Source organism: Urocitellus parryii, chromosome 9 (assembly GCF_045843805.1).
Source record: "Urocitellus parryii isolate mUroPar1 chromosome 9, mUroPar1.hap1, whole genome shotgun sequence".
Lineage (NCBI taxonomy): Eukaryota > Metazoa > Chordata > Mammalia > Rodentia > Sciuridae > Urocitellus > Urocitellus parryii.
In genome coordinates this window covers 2,202,897-2,220,987 of record NC_135539.1, presented here as the reverse complement: position 1 = coordinate 2,220,987, position 18,091 = coordinate 2,202,897, and the positions used below count along the sequence as shown (strand labels likewise).

Genomic DNA, 18,091 nt, shown 5'->3' with positions numbered 1-18,091 from the left:
AGTAGGTGAAGGCAGCTGGAAAAAAGGAGCACAAATTGAGGTGTTCCATTCCCTGAGCTTGCGATTCACCATGAAGCATGAGGATCGAGACAGCCCTGGCTGGAAGGAGGGAACACCATGGCTCCACGAAACCAAGTCCAGAACAGCCCCCAACAAATGGTTTGATTCTGACAACATGCAAATGCAATTCAACAGGAAAGGAACAGTCTCCTTAACCAATGGATGACCCTAGACAGGGACAACACACGAGCCTTGCCTTTGCAGCAATCAACTCATTATGAAATGTCAACTGTCAAGACTTTTAGAAGGAAAGTTTCTGTGGAGGAGGCCAGGCATTCTTAGATATGATACCAAATACAAGAACACAAAAAGAAAACTCTGATACAAGTTTACTTCATTAAAACTAAGGCTTTTACCACTCAAATTTTTAATGTGACAATTAGAATATAAATATTACTTTTTACCATCTTTAAAAAAAAAAAAAAAAAAAAGCCCTAAGACTTTTGCTCCACAAAGACACTGTTAAGAGAATAAACAGATATGCAATAGGCTGGAAGAAAATATTTGCAAATCACACACCAGACAAACAACTTCATCTCAAATACTACATAAAAAACTCAAAATTCAATTGCAGGAAACCCATCTCAAAAAAACCAGTACAGCCTTGCATCTTCGCTTACCAAGAACACAGTGATGGCAAGCATGCAGAGGGGGACTCACCTTCAGTGCACCCCAAACCCCACAGACCCTGCCACTGACTGCCATCCAGCCACTGGCCACTGTGCCCGCCAGCCAGCAACAGGCCCTCCTGAGCCTGCACTGTGCTGCCCAAGCCAACTGGATGTCAGCCCCTCCCTATGACACTAAGTGGTAACAAACTGTCAGGATGGGGTGCAGTCCCACCCATCTTCTTTTTTAGAATGCGTGTCCCATGGTGTCATCTCTGCACCAAACACAGACGCTGACCACATAACTAGCTCCCGTGGCTGTGCATAGTAAAATCCAGCCTGAGAGCCTCCGGCCCCCTCAAGGGTTCTGCTGCTCCAGGAAACCCTCAGCTGACAGGGAACACCCATCCACTGGGTACCACCCAGTCATTTTTGCAGCTTACTATCAAAGTATGGCCTAACTACAAGAAAGTTCAGATCCTTCTGAAAAACACTAAATGAAATCTATTACAGAAGATGCAATCATGAGAACGTCCACATCTTTCTGACCCACTATAAATAACTGTGAGGTTCGGCATAACATGAATCCAGGAACCACCACCACCGACACCCGGTGCCCCGGGGGTGCTAGGGGCTGCACTAGTAGAAGCCAGACGCCTAAGGCCTCATGCGTCACGGCTCCATCCACGTGAAATGCCCAGCACAGGCAAAGCCAGACTCACAGGTCTGGGAGAGATGGTGAGTATCTGCTGGTGAGCTCAGGGCGTTTCTTGCAATGATGAAAATGTCCTAAAATCGTGTTGACAGCTACACAATTGCCAAAATAATATAACCCACCAAGAGATGGGCACAATGGCACATGCCTATACGTCCAGCAGCAACTAAGGAGGGTAAGGCAGGAGGATTGCTAGCCTCAGCAACTTAGTAGTGAGACCCAGGTCCAAAATAAAAAGGGATAGGGGGGCTGGGGATGTGGCTCAAGCGGTAGCGTGCTCGCCTGGCATGCGTGCGGTCCGGGTTCGATCCTCAGCACCACATACCAACAAAGATGTTGTGTCTGCCGAAAACTAAAAAATAAAAATATTTAAAAAAAAAAAAAAAAAAAAAAAGGGATAGGGATGTAGCTCAGTGGTAATGTGTCCCTGGGTTCAATCCCCAGTGCCTCCCTCCCCAAATACATAAAGCCTAAAACCTACCAATGGGTAAATTCTGAAGTGAATCACAGTACAATTTAGTTATTTAAAAATAATGGTGATTGCTACTGTGTTTTACGAAAAAAAAAAACAGCACGTGTGAGGCCCACCCCGAGTCTGATCTCCAGCACAGACAGAAAAGAACAGATCCAAATTGAACTCTTTATAACTGTTACCAGAGTGGACGAAATTAAGATTAATAATGTTTAATTTAACAAAAGGAATTTAATTTATGACTGAAGCTGAAATAGAAAAGTGTGGTGTGTCCCATTTATTATGGAAGAGGAAGAACTACTCTTCAAGGCAAAGAAAGTGACCTGGGCCAGTCCCTGCACCCCTGGCATCAAGCCTACAGGGAAGCAATGGGAAGAAAGAGTGCTGTGAGACGCGCCCATGCTCATCTGCAGAGCCTACTGCCCGCACCCTCGGCAGGCCTTCCTGCTCCCCACGCAGCCTCCCCTTCCGACTTCCAGAACCGTCTGTGCGCTCCTCTGGTGCTCCCCACGCTCTGCTCTGCGTTATTCACATGACCTATCTGCGCTCCATGCCTCAGGGAGATTACCAGGTGACCAGGTATGCACTCTGCTGAGTGGGTCTGGGTCTGTAATAATCTTCCTAGTTTATTTCAGACAAAAATGCTTGATTTTCTGTATTGTAGTCAATCCTGAGGAGGACAGAGTCCCCGAAAAGAGCTGAGCCCACTCGATGGTCCCACAGACCTGAGATGCCCTGCAGCTGCGCTGGCTCAGCAAGCTCCATGTGACTGGCTCGTGTGACAAGAACTAATATCTTCCATTTTATTTGACTTAAAGGGCCACGTGTAGTTAGTGAGCACATGAAATATGGCTAGAGACTAAGAAACTACTTAATCCTAGCTACTATAGATTTAATCAGCCACATGGGGCTAGTGGCCATAATACTGGACAGTGAAGAACTAGAGATACCTCAGCCCCTCATAGTCTTGGTTTCTACTTCTGAAGTGCAGGGGCCACAACACAGCTCTGCTCTAAAAAACACAACTCTATAATCCAGTACGCTTTGACAGACACTCTAAAGTGTTATCTCAACAAAAATAAAAGCCCTTTTGAAACACATTATAGGGCCTGCTGGTCAGGGAGGCACACACCTGTAATCTCAGTGACTCAGGAGACTGAGGGCAGGAGGATTACAAATTCTAGGCCAGCCGCAGCAACTTGGCAAGACCCTGTCTCAAAATAAAAAGGACTGAGTATGTAGCTCAGGGGTAAAGTACTCTAATCCTAGCACCCCTGGGCTCAACTCCCAGTACTACAAAAGGAAAGAAAAAAGACCTAGCTTTGTCAAAACAGAATTCTTCCTCTCCACATCCCAAGGTCACTCACAACCCAATTTGAGAATAAACCTGACCACGTCTAACTCCCATCAGCAAATTTTACCTTTAGCTTTCAGCATTACGTTTCCCCCTGATACTGGGGTGCTTACAGGGACAAGAGACCTAAATAATCGCCGTGGCCCTGCCTGCCATTACCTGGGCACTTCTGAAAGTGTCCAGCCATGATTTGGAAGCCATGTTCATGGGTGCAGTGCATCCCACAGTTTGACAATCACCTCAAGAGTCACTTGCTTTCCTCCTGACTAGGACACCCAGAGTCATCTCCCCCACTGAGCCACATCCCCAGCCCTATTTTATTTAGAGAGAGGGTCTCACTGAGTTGCTTAGTGCCTCGCCGTTGCTGAGGCTGGCTTTGAACTTGCAATCCTCCTGCTTCAGCCTCCGGAGCCTCTGGGATTACAGGTGTACACCACCTGAGCCGGCTTAGTCATTTTTTTTTTTTTTTTTGAGAGAGAGAGAAGTTTTTTAATATTTATTTTTTAGTTCTTGGCGGACACAACATCTTTGTTTGTATGTGGTGCTGAGGATCGAACCCGGGCTGCACGCATGCCAGGCGAGCGCGCTACCGCTTGAGCCACATCCCCAGCCCATCTCTATCCCATCTCCTCAGCACAATCGATGCACATGTTCTCTGGACATGCTGAAGCCAGAATTTGGGTGGCCCATCTTTTATTTTTGCAGCAAAATCTCACACCTTCAACCTACTAAAATCACCCATCTGAGGCAATGTCCAGAAAAGAACCAGTGGTGTGCTGAAGAGCATGGGGGCCATTCAGAAAACAGCAAGGTGGCACAAGCCTGTGATTCCAGCAACCTGGGAGGCTGAGGCAGGAGGCCTCCAAGTTCAAGGACACCCCTGGCAACTTAGTGAGATCCCGTCTCAAAGTAAAAATTTAAAAAATGGGCTAGGATCATTATAGCTCAGAGACATACCACTCCTAGGTTCAATCCCAGTAATGTAAAGAGGAAAAAAAAGTTACATTGATTTAATCTTTCTTGAATCAATGATTTACAGGCAGACTAAGTTCAAACCAAGAAAGGGTTTCTGGGCTGGAGATGTAGCTGAGTGGTAGAGCACCTGTCTACCATATGCTCAGCACTGGGTTCCTTCCCTAGCAAGGCAAGGGGTGGTGGTGGGGATTTCTGTATTTAAACTAGTCTTGCCATAGTCTGACGGCTACAGTTACTTTATACCTAAATAGTCTGCCCAAGGTTGTCTATCACAACTTTAAAACACTGTCAGGTACAGAAGCTGAAAAGAGAATTATTTAATATATGCCACAATATATTAATATATTAAATAATGTATTTATTAAATATATTATTTAATAAATACCACATGGCTAGCTAGAAGTTAATGGTGCAAGGAGACTAGCCTTTGAAGCCACCTAATTTCTTTCAACCTCTGCCCAGTTAAGGAATCCTGAGGTTCTGGTACCTCTGACCCACTTTTCCTCCCACCTTGTGAAAGCTGCCCTCTTGAAAGACCCAGGTGATGGGGAGGACACCTGGGGAGGACACGCAGCCAGGCCCCCGAGATCTGTGCAGGCTTGGAGAGGGCCCGGCAGCTCAGACACCAGTCTGCTCAAGGGAAAGTGCAGACGGCTGTGGGGAGGAAGAGCCCGGGTGGAGAGGCCTGGTCTTTGGATTAAAATGCCTCAGTGACCAACTCTGAATGTCTAGAGACTTGGGTACCTGAAATGCAGTACACCTGTTCCCCAGCTGGCCACACACAGGCCTATTCACATCAAACTCGTCCACACACTCAGAGCTACACAGTCCAGGAGAGTTTGCTTTACAAAGCTCAGAATCTCATTAAAATGTTACTGAATAGGTGACTCACAATTGAAGTGATCTACCAATGGGTAATGTTTTGCCTGGTGCCCTCCTATGTCACCAAATTCCACCTGCTGTACTCCATGAGAGGCCTCAGCCTATTTTGGCAGAGAGCTACTTTCCCTACTCAAAGCATGTGGTGAACCACACGAGACAGTTCAGCCCAGGAAGTCCAACTGTAGCCTGCCTCGCAGCGAGCAGGCGGCAGCGTGTTTAAGAACTGCTACTTTCGGGCTGGGGATGTGGCTCAAATGGTATCGCGCTCGCCTGGCATGCGGCCTGGGTTCGATCCTCAGCACCACATACAAACAAAGATGTTGTGTCCGCCGAAAACTAAAAAATAAATATTAAAAAAAAAATTCTAAAAAAAAGAACTGCTACTTTCATGGCCAATGGTGTCTCCAGACAGAGGTGGATGGCAAATGGCCGTGCCACCCACCCGGCCAAGCCCAGGAGGTCCTCAGACTTGCTCAGCATTCTGTTCGGTTCTGCTCCACAATGGGGACCATGCTGCATCCACCCTGGATCTGTGTGTGCAGCCCTGTCACATGGCCTGGCACTGTGAACCCTTGGAGAGCAAGCTCTGCAGCCTCCTGAAGGTCGAGGCAGCACGTCCATCCAGCATTCCCATGCTCCTTGTGACCCACCTAAAGCCTGCTGGTGTCCTCTGGCTGCTCTACCCAATTACCACAAACCTGGTGGCCACACACACACTTGCTCAGTTCTGGAGGTCAGAAGTCTGAAATGGGTCTCACTTGGCTAAAATCAAGGTGTTGGCAGAGCCCTGTTCCTTGTGGAGGCCTCCCTTCCCCAGCTTCCAGGGACCACCCACATCCCTCACTCACCCTTACACCTTCAAAGCCAGCAGAGGCTGGTCATCTTCTCACCCAGGTAACTGACACTGATTCCTGCCCCCCCTTCTTCTGCAGAGACCCTGGGGGCCCTGAGGATGATACTGGTCGTCTAAATAATGCATCATGATCTTGTATGGGGATCTGCAAAGGAATTCTGTCCCACAACAGAGCATGTCCAAAGGTCCCCGGATCAAGGTGCAGTCATCTCTGAGCGGGTGAGACCACCACTGCCTATTCCAGACCCTAAATCTCAGAGACTGGCAAGATCCCACACCTTTCTCATCTCTGAACACACCACCCTCTTCTGTCTCAGCTGTGTCACTTCTGGGAAGCCTCCCCAGACCATCCCTTCCAAGCAGGCCAGTCCTCTTTCCTCTTCGCCACAACTGTCCCTGTCAACCACTCCACCACAGTCCCTCACTGGAGCCCTCCCTCACACCTCCTTTCCTCCAAGGAGGTCACGTGTGGGAGGGACGAAAACCCTGCACCCAGCTCTGCACCTGCCAATCAGCAGGAGTTTGATGGATGACACCTGGCCAGGCTCTGTGGGCGCCAGGGCGCAGGCAGCACAAGCAGTCAGGGGCGGGCAGGACGGCACAGAAATGAAGGCCAATGCAGGCATGGGATGGAGGGGCAGAAAGGGGCCCTGGCAGTGCTACTTGACACAGTGGTTGCACAGATACCCCTCAGTGCCCGAACGGAAGTTAGGGGAGGCTTTAGAAATTTTGAGAAGTTTGCCCTCCCTGGCCATATCCAAGCATACATCTGGGGGCTTGTCTAAGGAAGAAGCAGGTATGTCTCGTCCCAAGAGGTAACTGCAGTCAGTCATGTGCAGCAGGCCCATGGCACGGCCTGAGAGATTTCAGGTTGATGAACTATAACCCAACATAAATAAAATCCACCACAATCCATTTCTTCTTCTTTTCTTTCTTGGTAGTGGGGATTGAACCCAGGGGCACTTTATAGGACTGAGTCACACCCAGACAGTTTTTATTTTGGGACAGGTTCTTCCTTATTTGCTCAGGCTGACCTCAAACTTTCAATCCTCCTGCCTCAATCTCCACCATGCACCACCATGCCCAGTTCAGAATCTATTTATTCCAATAGAAGATAATTTAGCTATAAGTTCACCCGATAGTCTTTAAGCTGTCTACAGAGATGAAGCATTGCAAAAACACTTTATCAACTAAACCACAGCCAGTCAGGTGTGGTGACACACGCCTATAATCCCAGGGACGTGGTAGGCTGAGACAGGAGGATCACAAGTTTGAGGCCATCTTCAGCAACTTAACAAGGACCCTAAGCAAGTTAGTGAGGCCCTTTCTCAAAATATATATGTATATATATTTCTCAAAATATATATGTATATATGTATATAGCTGGGGATATAGCTAAATGCTCCTGGGTTTAATCCTCACTAGCAAAAAAAACAAACCCCAAATTAAAGCACAGTGGATCATGCCTATAATCCCAGCAACTGAGGCTGAGACAGGAAGGAGGCTCACAGGTTTGAGGCCAGCCTCAGCAACTTAGTGAAATCCTGCCTCAAAAGATAAAAAAGGATTCCGGATGTGAGTGGCAAAAGCAATCCTGGGTTCAATCCCCAGTACCAAAAAGATAAATAAAAATTAAAGATGCATGCACACACTGCATTCAATGCATGCATGAAGGCTTCAATGTATGTAATTTCTTTTTTTTTTTTTAAAGAGTGAGAATGTTTAATATATATATTTTTTAAGTTTTCGGCGGACACAACATCTTTGTACGTGGTGCTGAGGATCGAACCCGGGCCGCACGCATGCCAGGTGAGCGCGCTACCGCCTGAGCCACATCCCTAGCCCTATGTATGTAATTTCTATGCTCTGCAAAGTTCTGCTCCGTCACTACTGGAATGACAGTTACATGTCTATGATCTATTCCATCCTGTCCCGTGTTTAATTCTATAAACATAATAATTACTTAAAAGTCATGGCAAATGGTGCATTTGTTACTCAATTTAAGTTCTACCTGTTGCACATCTGGAACAATGGGAGAAAATGGGTTAATCACCTATACACACTTTCTACACATGCAGTTTCTTCAATTCTTTTTCTCCAAAGTATTTTTGTTCTAAACATAATTGCTGAAATGTAATTCAGCAATTTATATCTGTGGAATTTATTAATAAACAGGCTTTCCACATTTTCAGTTCAGTTGTTGCCTGCACTGTAGTAAAGAAAAAACTTGATCCTTCATAAGAAACTTGAAAAGCCTTGCTCTACAGGGTTGTCATAAGAACCATCTGTGCACAAATTCCTAATGCTTTTTACTCATTCTGCTTTTCCAGGACACACTGCATCTTCCCAGCATGAACTGTGACCTTAGCACCACCAGAATCATCTAAGCCAAGACTCCGAGCAGGTTGATTAGGCCGGCACTAGCCAATAAAGCTCTGTTGTTGTGGTGTTCTCGCTGTGCTGTCCAATGGGGTGGCCATACTACTGCTGAGCATTCGAAATATGGGTAGTCAAATGAATGTTCAAATACCAAACCTAAGACCTGTAATCCCAGATGCTCTCGAGGCAGGAGGATCACAAGTTTGAGGCCAGTCTCAGCAACTTAGACACAGCAAACCTATCCCCAAAAGGGAGGGGACTTGAGATGTGGCTCATGCTACAGAGCCCCTGGGTTCAATCCATAGTACCAAAACAATAAAGGTCAAATTACAATGTGGCTTGTGGCTACCGCAGTTGCATGGTGTGGAGTTAGACCCTTAAGAACCTTCTTATCCCCATGCGTCCGTCACCCCCCCTTGTCCCCAGTATAACAAGAGGTGCTGTGGACAAATGTAGGTTGAAATAGGAAAAGTCTCAGTGTGTGTTCCTCAATACCAGCAGCAGAACCTGGCAAGGGCAGGCAGACAGTGAGTGCATCAGCAGCAGCAGCCCCTGGACCACCCCTGGCTCCAGAAGAGTGCATCAGGCTATTCAGAGGCTGGGTCTCCAAGGAGGCTTCTTCTGAGGGCTTTCCCAAGTCCAGCACTCCAGCCCTGCTGCTCACCTTTAGTCCTTACAAGCACAAGACATGAGAATAGGGCTGAGAATCATTTAGGGACCATTCTAAGTGTCTTAGACTGTAAAACAGTGGTAAGTATCTGAGAATGTTTTTAATTACTTCACACAGTTTGCTTGACTGAAGAGCTTCTCCTGAAACTGATAAAAACTAGCACCTGGAAGCAACACTTGAGTATTAACTACCTACTCTATCTAAAGGGAGGCGGGACTATGTAGGCTAGCCACAAGCAAGTTAAAGGGTGTGCTTGTTTAAAATGGCAACTGCATAGCCCATTAAGAGCTCTGAAATAATTTACTTCCTAAGTCACACTGACGAACTGTTCTGGCGGTTCAAGGTCAATGGCCCACAGGCTGCTTCTAGGAGCTGGGGTGGCAAGGTTTGCTCATTCTGAACACTCAAGAGAAGTACCACCACTAGGCAACATCCCCTCCTCTCTTTCTGAAAATACTGTGAATGGAGTGGCAGCAGAGGCAGCCAGGGGAAACCAGATCACCATTCAGATCCGGGGCTGCTCCCTGAGATGTGATCAACAGCACAGTCCAGCTCACCCTCCAAAGGCACATCCCACCCTCCAGACCAGGTGCCAGTCTGCCTGCAAGAGCCAGAGCCTCCCTGGCAGAATATCCTGAGGACTGACATGTAACACAGGACCTGCCCTCCCAGCAGCAACGTCCTGAACCCTATTCGACAGCATGCAATCAAAACCTAGGGACCAGGGTCTGAATATTCTGCGGCAAGCAGGAAAATCACAAGGCACTGTCCTGATTTCACAGGACAGCCTTCTCAGCTTTGAGTCCTGATGACCCAAAAAGAATGAAGGGCCACCGTTTTGAAGCTGGAACACCACACTCGCTCCCAGGTTTCAAGGATTTAGGAAGATAGAGCCCCTGTCAATCAAATACTGTGCTCTCCTTAACAGGACCCTGAACATCTTACCACTAACTGCTCTGACAGGCAGCTGACCAGTCACTCTCTGGCCTTACCTGTTCCCCACCCCATGGGTTGGACAAGGTGGATGTCCACATTGCTTCTCAGAGTGGGTTCTCCCAGATGACCCTCCTCCTTTCCCATTTTGGGTCCTTGCTACTCCAGAGTGTCCATCATTAAGTTCTGGAAGTACCTTACTCTAGCCCAGGTTGGTGTATTTCCCTGTGAAATAAAACTTTCTAGCCAGGCACAGTGGCACACATCTGTAATCCCACTGACTTGGGAGGCTGAGGCAGGAGGGCTGCAAGTTTGAGACCAGCTTAAAAAGGGTTGGGGACATGGCTCTGTGGTTAAGAACCCCTGGGTTAAATCCCCAGTATCAAAAAGAAACTTTCTGATTACTGTTTCCAATTCCCAAATAAAAAGCTTATATTTCTCATCCTCAGGAAGTAAACCTGCTTCTCTTCAAGAACTTCAATATACCTGACATGTCATTAGCAAAGGCATATATTAAACTTACTAGAAAGATGGCAGAGCTGACACTAAATCCCTCCTTCCTCCAATTTCTTAAATCCACAATTACTTCAGAACAAGTGCAGTAGGAAGCAGCTGACATCTACAGTTTGACTCTGTCATGGTACTTGTCAAGAAATACCTTGTTACAACCTTGTTCCCCAGAGTAGAGTTCCTTGGTCTTAGAAATCTAGCAGAAATACCTAGGCTACATATTATTCATCCCCAAAACTAGAAACAATAACAAAAATAATCTATAAAAATGCTCAGAAGAGCTGAGCATGGTGGCGCACACCTGGAACCCCCATCATCCCCACTACTCTGGAGGCTTAGGCCTGTGCAAGCAACTTAGCAATATGAATCAAAAAGGAAAGGGCTGGGGGTGGAGCTCAGCTGCAGAGAGCCCCAGGTTTGATCCCCCATATCACAGAAAACAAATCTAAAGCAACCTTCTGTAATTTACCAAGTTCTCTCAAAGTTCTTTTATAGTGGTAGAAAGGCTTTTCCTTCCAAAAGGATTAAAAAAAAAAAAAAATTGCCACTTGCTATTCAAAGCCACTCACATTAGAAGTACTAAACCTGAATGGGCAGCTGTCGCAGCGATACAGGTTCATGGCTTCAATGTGGGGCTCACAAGGCCACCGGGCCAGCCTGCCATCTCCTGCACTCCTGGTCAGCCTCAGAGGGCTCTGGGTGTGTTTCCTGAAGCAGTACCTCCCACAGTAAGTGTAACAAAGAAGGAACGAAGAAGACAGGCACACAAATGGTAGCACCAAGGGCAGGGTGGCAAGGGGAGGGGGCCAAGGGCTCACCAGGCTCACCAGGCATGTGGCTATGGTGACACTGCACCCAAATGGGGTCTGCGCCACTTCCCTAGGGTGTCTACTGTCTGCTGCAGAAGGAGGGCCACAGCCAGACCACACAGTGCAGGTGGGCCCGGGCGAGGCCCAGGAGCAGCCCACTTCCACAGCTGTGAAGGGTTCAGGCAGGAATGAGGCAGAGGCTGGTAACAGGATGTAGGAATGGAGGCTCCTGATCTTTCTTCCCTGATACAACCCGCTTCAATCCACCGTCAGGGTCTAACACTAGCACAGGAATAAACCACAAGGGCCCCAGTCACGTGGCACCCACATGCACCACATCTACTCAGTTAATTTTTCTCAAAATATTTTACCTTTAAATTTGAATCCTAATGAAGGCACATCAAACCCAAAGATTCATGTCCAACACTGCTTTAGATGGAGGCAGACTCTGTTTTCTTCCCCTTGTTTTGAGAGAGGGACTAGGGGTTGAACGCAGGGGTGCTCTACCACTCAGCTACATTCCCAGTCCCTTTTGAAATTTTTTATTGAGACAGGGTCTAAGTTGCTCAGGCTGGCCTGGAACTTGAGGTTCTCCTGCTTCAGCCATCCCAGTGGTTAGGGTTACAGGCACAGAGAACACTTTTGCACACCACCAATAATCAGCCTGCCCCACCTGTGGTGTCTCCCCCACATCACTTGTAACCCAAAACTGGAGTAAAAGCCTTTAGCTGCAAAGCAACACCACTTATTGAACATCTGTGCTCCAAACTTTGTGCCTGGCACATCTCACATGCTTAGGGACTGGGGTCTCACCATCTCTAGGCAGGTTGGTTATGAATGACCTCCTTTTCAAAGATGTAGAAACTGCAACATCAAGATCTGAAGCAACACACATGAGGTCACACAGCAACTGAACAGCAAAACCCAGATTCCAACCCAGGCCTGGCTGGAGGTGTGGCTCAGGGAAGAGCACCTGTCTAGCTGGTGAGAAGATCCCATCCCTGTCACCATAACTGCTTTGCTATGAACAAGCTTACTGGTATCTTTCACTTGATTACAGAGGAGAAAATAACAATCAGAAAATCAGCACCTGAAAGAATCGAGAGAGTTGAAGCCTGCAGGAAATACTCTGGGACATCAAAACTCACTCACTCTAATGAGAGGGAGATGTTTTCAGGACTAGCCTAATAATTCCTCTGTACTGGGTTCTCAGATGATGTTTCACTGTTTCTTCAGCAAGAATTCTTTCACCAGCTGAAGTCAACTTTAGGAAGGTCATTAGCTCTATGGCACTGCATTCATCTTGCTCTAGCACCATTTGAAAGTAATGCTGCCTCTCAGATACAGAACAGACAAGCCTAGTCCATCTGGGTGGTATACCAAGAACTCACTTTCTGCTCCCAGTCATGCTTCAGCAGAAGGTGAAACTTCACCTCCCCACACAAGTGCAGAAGAAACCCCCCCACACCCTGACAAAAACACCGAAGTGAGCAACCTGCTCCTGATGGCAGCAAGACAAGTGTCAGCAAAAGTCAGGCACTATCCCACTGGTTCCCGCTCACCCAGGCCACCACACCAAGGAATGGAGATTTAATGACTCTGTTGGTCTACACAGTGGGCGGAAGGCCTGGAAAAACCTCCTGTGGCCTCAGCAGGGCATACACTTAGTGGATCATCACCTCTCCAAGGACAGCACAGCTGTCCTATTCAGGTTACTCCTTGGGCCCTTAGGCTGTATGAGCCTCAAAGTTAGTAAACAAACTGCTAAGCAAATTCATCCCTGGCTAGAGCTCACACCACCTCCACAGCCCAGGTGCCTGACAACCTGAATCTTCCAAGTGGCTGCTTCAGGCCTTACAGGTAGCATGTGATCCTAGCCCCATAAGATTGCCCCTCAACTCCCCCCCCCAAAAAAAAAAAACAAAAAAAACTTCTTCCTTGTAACTTTACTAACTGCTCAACACATTTTAAAAATAACTCATCCAGAGCACTGTTGCTCTCCAGCGGATACCCAAGGAGCATGCAGAGTTCAACCAGAAGCAAATGCAACCCCACAAAGGGAGGCAGGAGGAAAGCAAACTGACCCTGACCCATTGATAGGGTGGGGGGACGACAACCAACCAACCAAACCAGTCTCTTGCCTCCTTCGAAACCACCCAGCCTTAGAGGGACAGCAGGAGGCTCCTCACTTAAGCCTTCCCTGCTGCAAGCTGGTCAGAGCCCTGATGGTCTCCAGCTGCTAGCTCTACAGGAAGAGATACCCAACAGGTGCCAGCCACTGGCTCAAATGGGATCCCATTCACAGCCTGGCACATGAAGCCTGGTTACTAGAGCTTGTAGTCACTAAATTCCACACTCCTGACATTTTAATAGAAACACTTTTTCACTTCTCCTGATTTTAAATTACAATGTTAAGCTAGAGTCCCATCTGTGGAGAGGAAAGGCTGATGTGAATTACCTATGACATAGGCACCTTTTAAGCCACACAGCTGTGAGTGCTCACAAGAGACCATTTTTCCCATACAAATAAGGCCCTACAAGATGAGGGTCCTTCTGGATAATGAACTTTGGGTAGTGGCCTACTCAGAAGAAACTAGTTCCTAAAGTTGAAGGGGTGAGCAAAATTCAGACCTGAAATCTTTGTGCTCCAATTTGAGATTCTGGTAAATGTGCATGCACATCTTAGGAGTTACCTTTCCAATACAAACTGACACAAAAATCAAGCATCCTGATGAAAGAAAGCAGTCTTGAGAGCACAAACACTCAGGGGAGAGTAGAGGAGATCCTTCCACCACAGCCAGCACTCTAGCCTTTCTAGCAGAGCCTCTGAAACCGTGGACATGGACATTTTCCCAGAGACATGCTGCCCAGTGATGCCCATGTTCATTCTCTCTCACTGGTATCCAAGACACTTTAGGAGTTGGTAAGAGGACGCACACGGGAAACTGACATGCTCAGCTATTGGCTTTTTTTTTTAATCGGACACAACTGGCAAAGGAAACTGAAAAGCAAACCCTTCTGTTCCGTTTTAGTTGTGTTGCAAAGTCTATCACGAAAGAATACACAAAATTCTCCCCAAGGTATCCCTCCAGTCGTTTGGCTTAATCGAACATGCCAGACACTCTGCCAAGTGAAAGAGATAGCATGGTCTCTGGCATGGACTCAGCTCTCCTGTCCCCCACTACTGCCATTGATAAGTACCACTGGTGAGTGCCTTCTGTAGGCACCTCAGCCACTGTGTCCTCTGCAGCACAGCCAGCCAGCTTCTCAGTGGACATCCAGTTACCAGCAGCGAGTTATTTGCGGGAAAACAGCAGCCACAGTTAAGTGTTGCCAGCCCGCCAACTGGTGAGCAGAGAGGGCCACAGGGCAAAAACCGCTCCACCTCCACTTCCCTAAACCTCTACTCAAGACTCAAGACCTCTCGCTGAAGGCAAAACTAGAACCCAGGCTTCATGCCCTGACCATCCAGATGCCACCCTCACGCTCCTGGAGACCCCTGCCACTCGGCTGTCCTCGGGGAGGTCAGGAAACAGGACTGCCCCCTCTGCCCTTTCAAGTACTGAGTCATGAGAAATAAAAGGTGCCATCCAGTGACCACCGAGTCGCAGACCCTCCCCTTCCTGTGCCTCTCACTGCGCCCCAGGACCAACCCCTTCCACATCTCCAAGTGCCTGCGCCTGGGGGACTCTGCCACATGGACAGACACCGAGTTACCTTCCGAGTCAGGTCAGATTCTGACGTAGGCGGCGCGGGTGGCGGGGCTTTCCTGCCGTTTCAGCACACACCTGGCCGGATGTCGAGGACACCACCTACGGCCAGGTGCCAGCCGCCCGGGCCACGGGCCCCGGAGGCCCCGGGGGCCCTCCGCGGGCCGCGACCACCTGCGCGCCCGGCAGGTGCCTTCCCCGTCATGCGGCCCGGGCCGAGCCGCCGCAGCCTCCGGGGCCTCTCGGAGCAGGTGCGGCGGGCCCCGCGCTCCGGGCTCCGGCCGGCGGCCGCCGCAGGCCCGGGCGGGGACGGCGGGCCCGAGCGAGCGGCCGCGGGAGCCCGGGGACCCCGCGCCCGACCCCGCGCCGCGGGCGCTTTGTGCCGGGTCCCGCCGCCCCGCCCGGGCCGCATGACGGTGCAGCGCGCCGGGCCGGGGCCGCCGGCCGGGCCTGCTTAAAGATGGCGAGCCGCGCGTGGCTCCCGCGGCCGCCGGCCACAATGGGCGCGCCGGCCCGCCCGCCGGCCCGGGCCTCACCTTCCATCTCCATGTCCTCGGGCTCGCTCAGCTGCTGCTCGCCCGCTTTCTGCTGCTGCTGCTGCTGCTGCTGCTGCTGCTGCTGGTGGTTCATGTCGGCCGCGGCCTGGGGCTGCGCGCCCGGCGGGCGGGCGGCGGCGAGCCGGGGCGGCGGCGGCGGCGGCGGCGGCGGGGCGGCCTCCTCCTCCTCCTCCCGCGCGTCGTCGGCGGCGGCGGCGGCCCCGGGGCGGCCCGCGGCGGGCGGCGGCAGGGAGACGCGCACGTACTTGCTCGCGATTCGCCCAATCTCGGCGCCGAGGCGGGCGGGCGGCAGGCGGGCCGGGCCGGGCGGCCGGGTCGCTCGCTGCGGCCGCCGCCGCCGCCGCCGCCGGGCCCGCCTCCCGCCGCCGGGGCCGAGTCCGGGGCCGGGGTGCCGCGGGCCGGCCGGGGGCGGAGGGCGGCCGGGCGGGGGCCGCGGAGTCAGCCCCGCCTCGGGCCGGGCGCGGCGGGCAGGCGGCAGGGGCCGCGGCGGGGCGGCGGGGCCCGGGGCCGGCGGGGGCGGCGGCGGCGGCGCGGGCGGGCGGCGGGCCGGCCGCGCTCGGGGCGCTGCGGCCTCGGCGTCCTCGGCGGCGGCGGGCGGCGGCGGGCTCCGGCGGCGGACGCGGCCCGGCGCTCGTCTCCGCTGGCTCTCAAAATGGCGGCGGCGTGAAATGTCACATCCGCATGGGGGGCGAGAGCGAGCCGAGAGCCGACAGCGGGCGGGAGCCGGAGGGCGGAGCGGCGCGGGAGGCGGAGCGGGAGGCGGAGCGGGCCCAGCCCGCCCGCCCGCGCCGCGCCCCCGCGCCGCGCCCCTCGGCGGGGCTGCCCCGGGCCCCCGCCCGCCCGCCCGGCCCGGACGGGGGCGGCGCCGGGGCCGCGGCCGGGCCTCCCCGCCCCCCGCGCCGGAACCCGCGCCGCGGGGGGCGCGCGTGCATCTCCCGCCGACGCAGGCCGGACCTCGGCGCCCGCGCGGCCCGCCGCGTCTCCCGCAGGCCCCCAGGCGCGGCCACCCGCTCGGCCCCTCGGCGCCCACCGAGGCGCTGTGGGGAGGACAAAGGAGGGAGCAGGCCGCCCCGCGGTCTCCGGGGAGGGCCGGAGAGGGCCCCGGCCGCCGTCCCCCAGACCCCGGCGTCCGCCACCCTTTGCCGGGTGGAACCAGGGAGGGAGCCCAGGGTGCCCACCACGGACCAGATCCCAGCCCTTTAGTCCACCTCTCCACACGGGGCCTCGCTCGATCGCCAAGGCTGGCCTCGAACTCGCGAATCCCGCTGCCTCAGACGCCCGCGTCCGGCCCGGCTCTGTCCCCCAATTCATGCCTCGCTGTCCCTCCCTCAAAGGAACCGCGGTGACTGGAACCCAAGTGCTCGGGAAACGGGGTTCAGGGGACGTGTGGTGCGAATGGGCTTCCGGGCCCAAGCCCTTCATGCACCTGGGCTTCCCTCCAGGCCAGGTGAGCCGCAGGGTGCGGAGGCTGCCTCCGTGGCCCTGCAGAGTGGGAGGTCAGGCGGGATCCAAGTTTGAGGCCAACCTCGGCCCTGGAGACCCTCAACGACTTAACAAGACCCTCCCTCAAAAAGAATGGGGCTGCAGCTCTGTGGTCAAATGGCCCTGGTTCCATCCCCAGTTTAAAAAATGATGATGATTAAAGCTATTTCGCCGGGAATTACCCTCTCCCCTGGATCACCCCATCTGAAAGGTGTCACACAAATGTGACACACATTATTATCACAGATGCACTCCCCAGCTTACAGGAGGACAGCAAGGAGGGTTCTGGGGAGCAAAGGGTCAGTTCCCCCAGCCCACCTCATCCTCTTGCCAGTTCAGAGGGGAATAGGAGGGTTAGAAAGGATGCCTTGGGGCTGCAGCTCAGAGGTAGAGCACTTGCCTAGCTGTGTGAGGCCCTGGGTTAGATCCTCATCACCACGTCTAAATTCATGAATAAAGGTCCATCAACAACTTAAAAAAATGAAATTAAAAAAAATATTTTAAAAAATGCCTTCCTTGCCTGCTGGCACATGAGGGTGATCCCAGTGGCGCGGGAGGCTGACACAGGTTCGTGAATTAGAAACCAACCTCAGCAACTAAGTGAGGTCCTCAGCAACTTAGGCCTGTCTCAAAAATTATATATATAAAAAGTGCTGGGGATGTGGTTCAGTGGTTAAGTGCCCCTGGGCTCAGTCCCCAGTACCCAAACAAACAAGACAGGGGTTAGGTAATTTCCATTGAACATTCCTTATCCAAAATGTTAGAGACCAGAATATTTTGGATTTTGGATTTCTTTTTGAATTTTGTATATATAAAGATATATCTTGTGGGTAGGTCTCAAATCTAACCCTGAAACTTCATATACATTTGTTCCATAAAAACCTGAAGGTGATTTTGTGTAATATTTAGTGCACCAGTTTTGACTGCAACCAGTCAGGTATGGAATTTCACGTGGGTACTCAAAAAGTTTGTCATTTTGGAGCATTTTAGACTTAGGATTTTCAATTAGAGATACTTAACCTGTACACCTGTGTAGAGTGAAACACTACTTGGTAATAAAAAAGAACGAGACACTACACTACTGAATGTGCTACATAACAATATAGATGGAACTTGGAATCA

General features: G+C 51.2%; 1 protein-coding gene across 1 annotated transcript in view; it reads right to left on the bottom strand.

Moving 5' to 3' along the window:
- Positions 1–15,613, bottom strand: part of Usp7 (ubiquitin specific peptidase 7) — a 56,324-nt gene extending 40,711 nt beyond the window's left edge. The window contains exon 1 of the mRNA XM_026385289.2: positions 15,467–15,613. Coding sequence (XP_026241074.2) covers positions 15,467–15,560 — 94 coding nt within the window. The 5' untranslated portion in view covers positions 15,561–15,613. The remainder of the gene's footprint in view (positions 1–15,466) is intronic.
- Between the last annotated feature and the right edge of the window lie 2,478 nt (positions 15,614–18,091).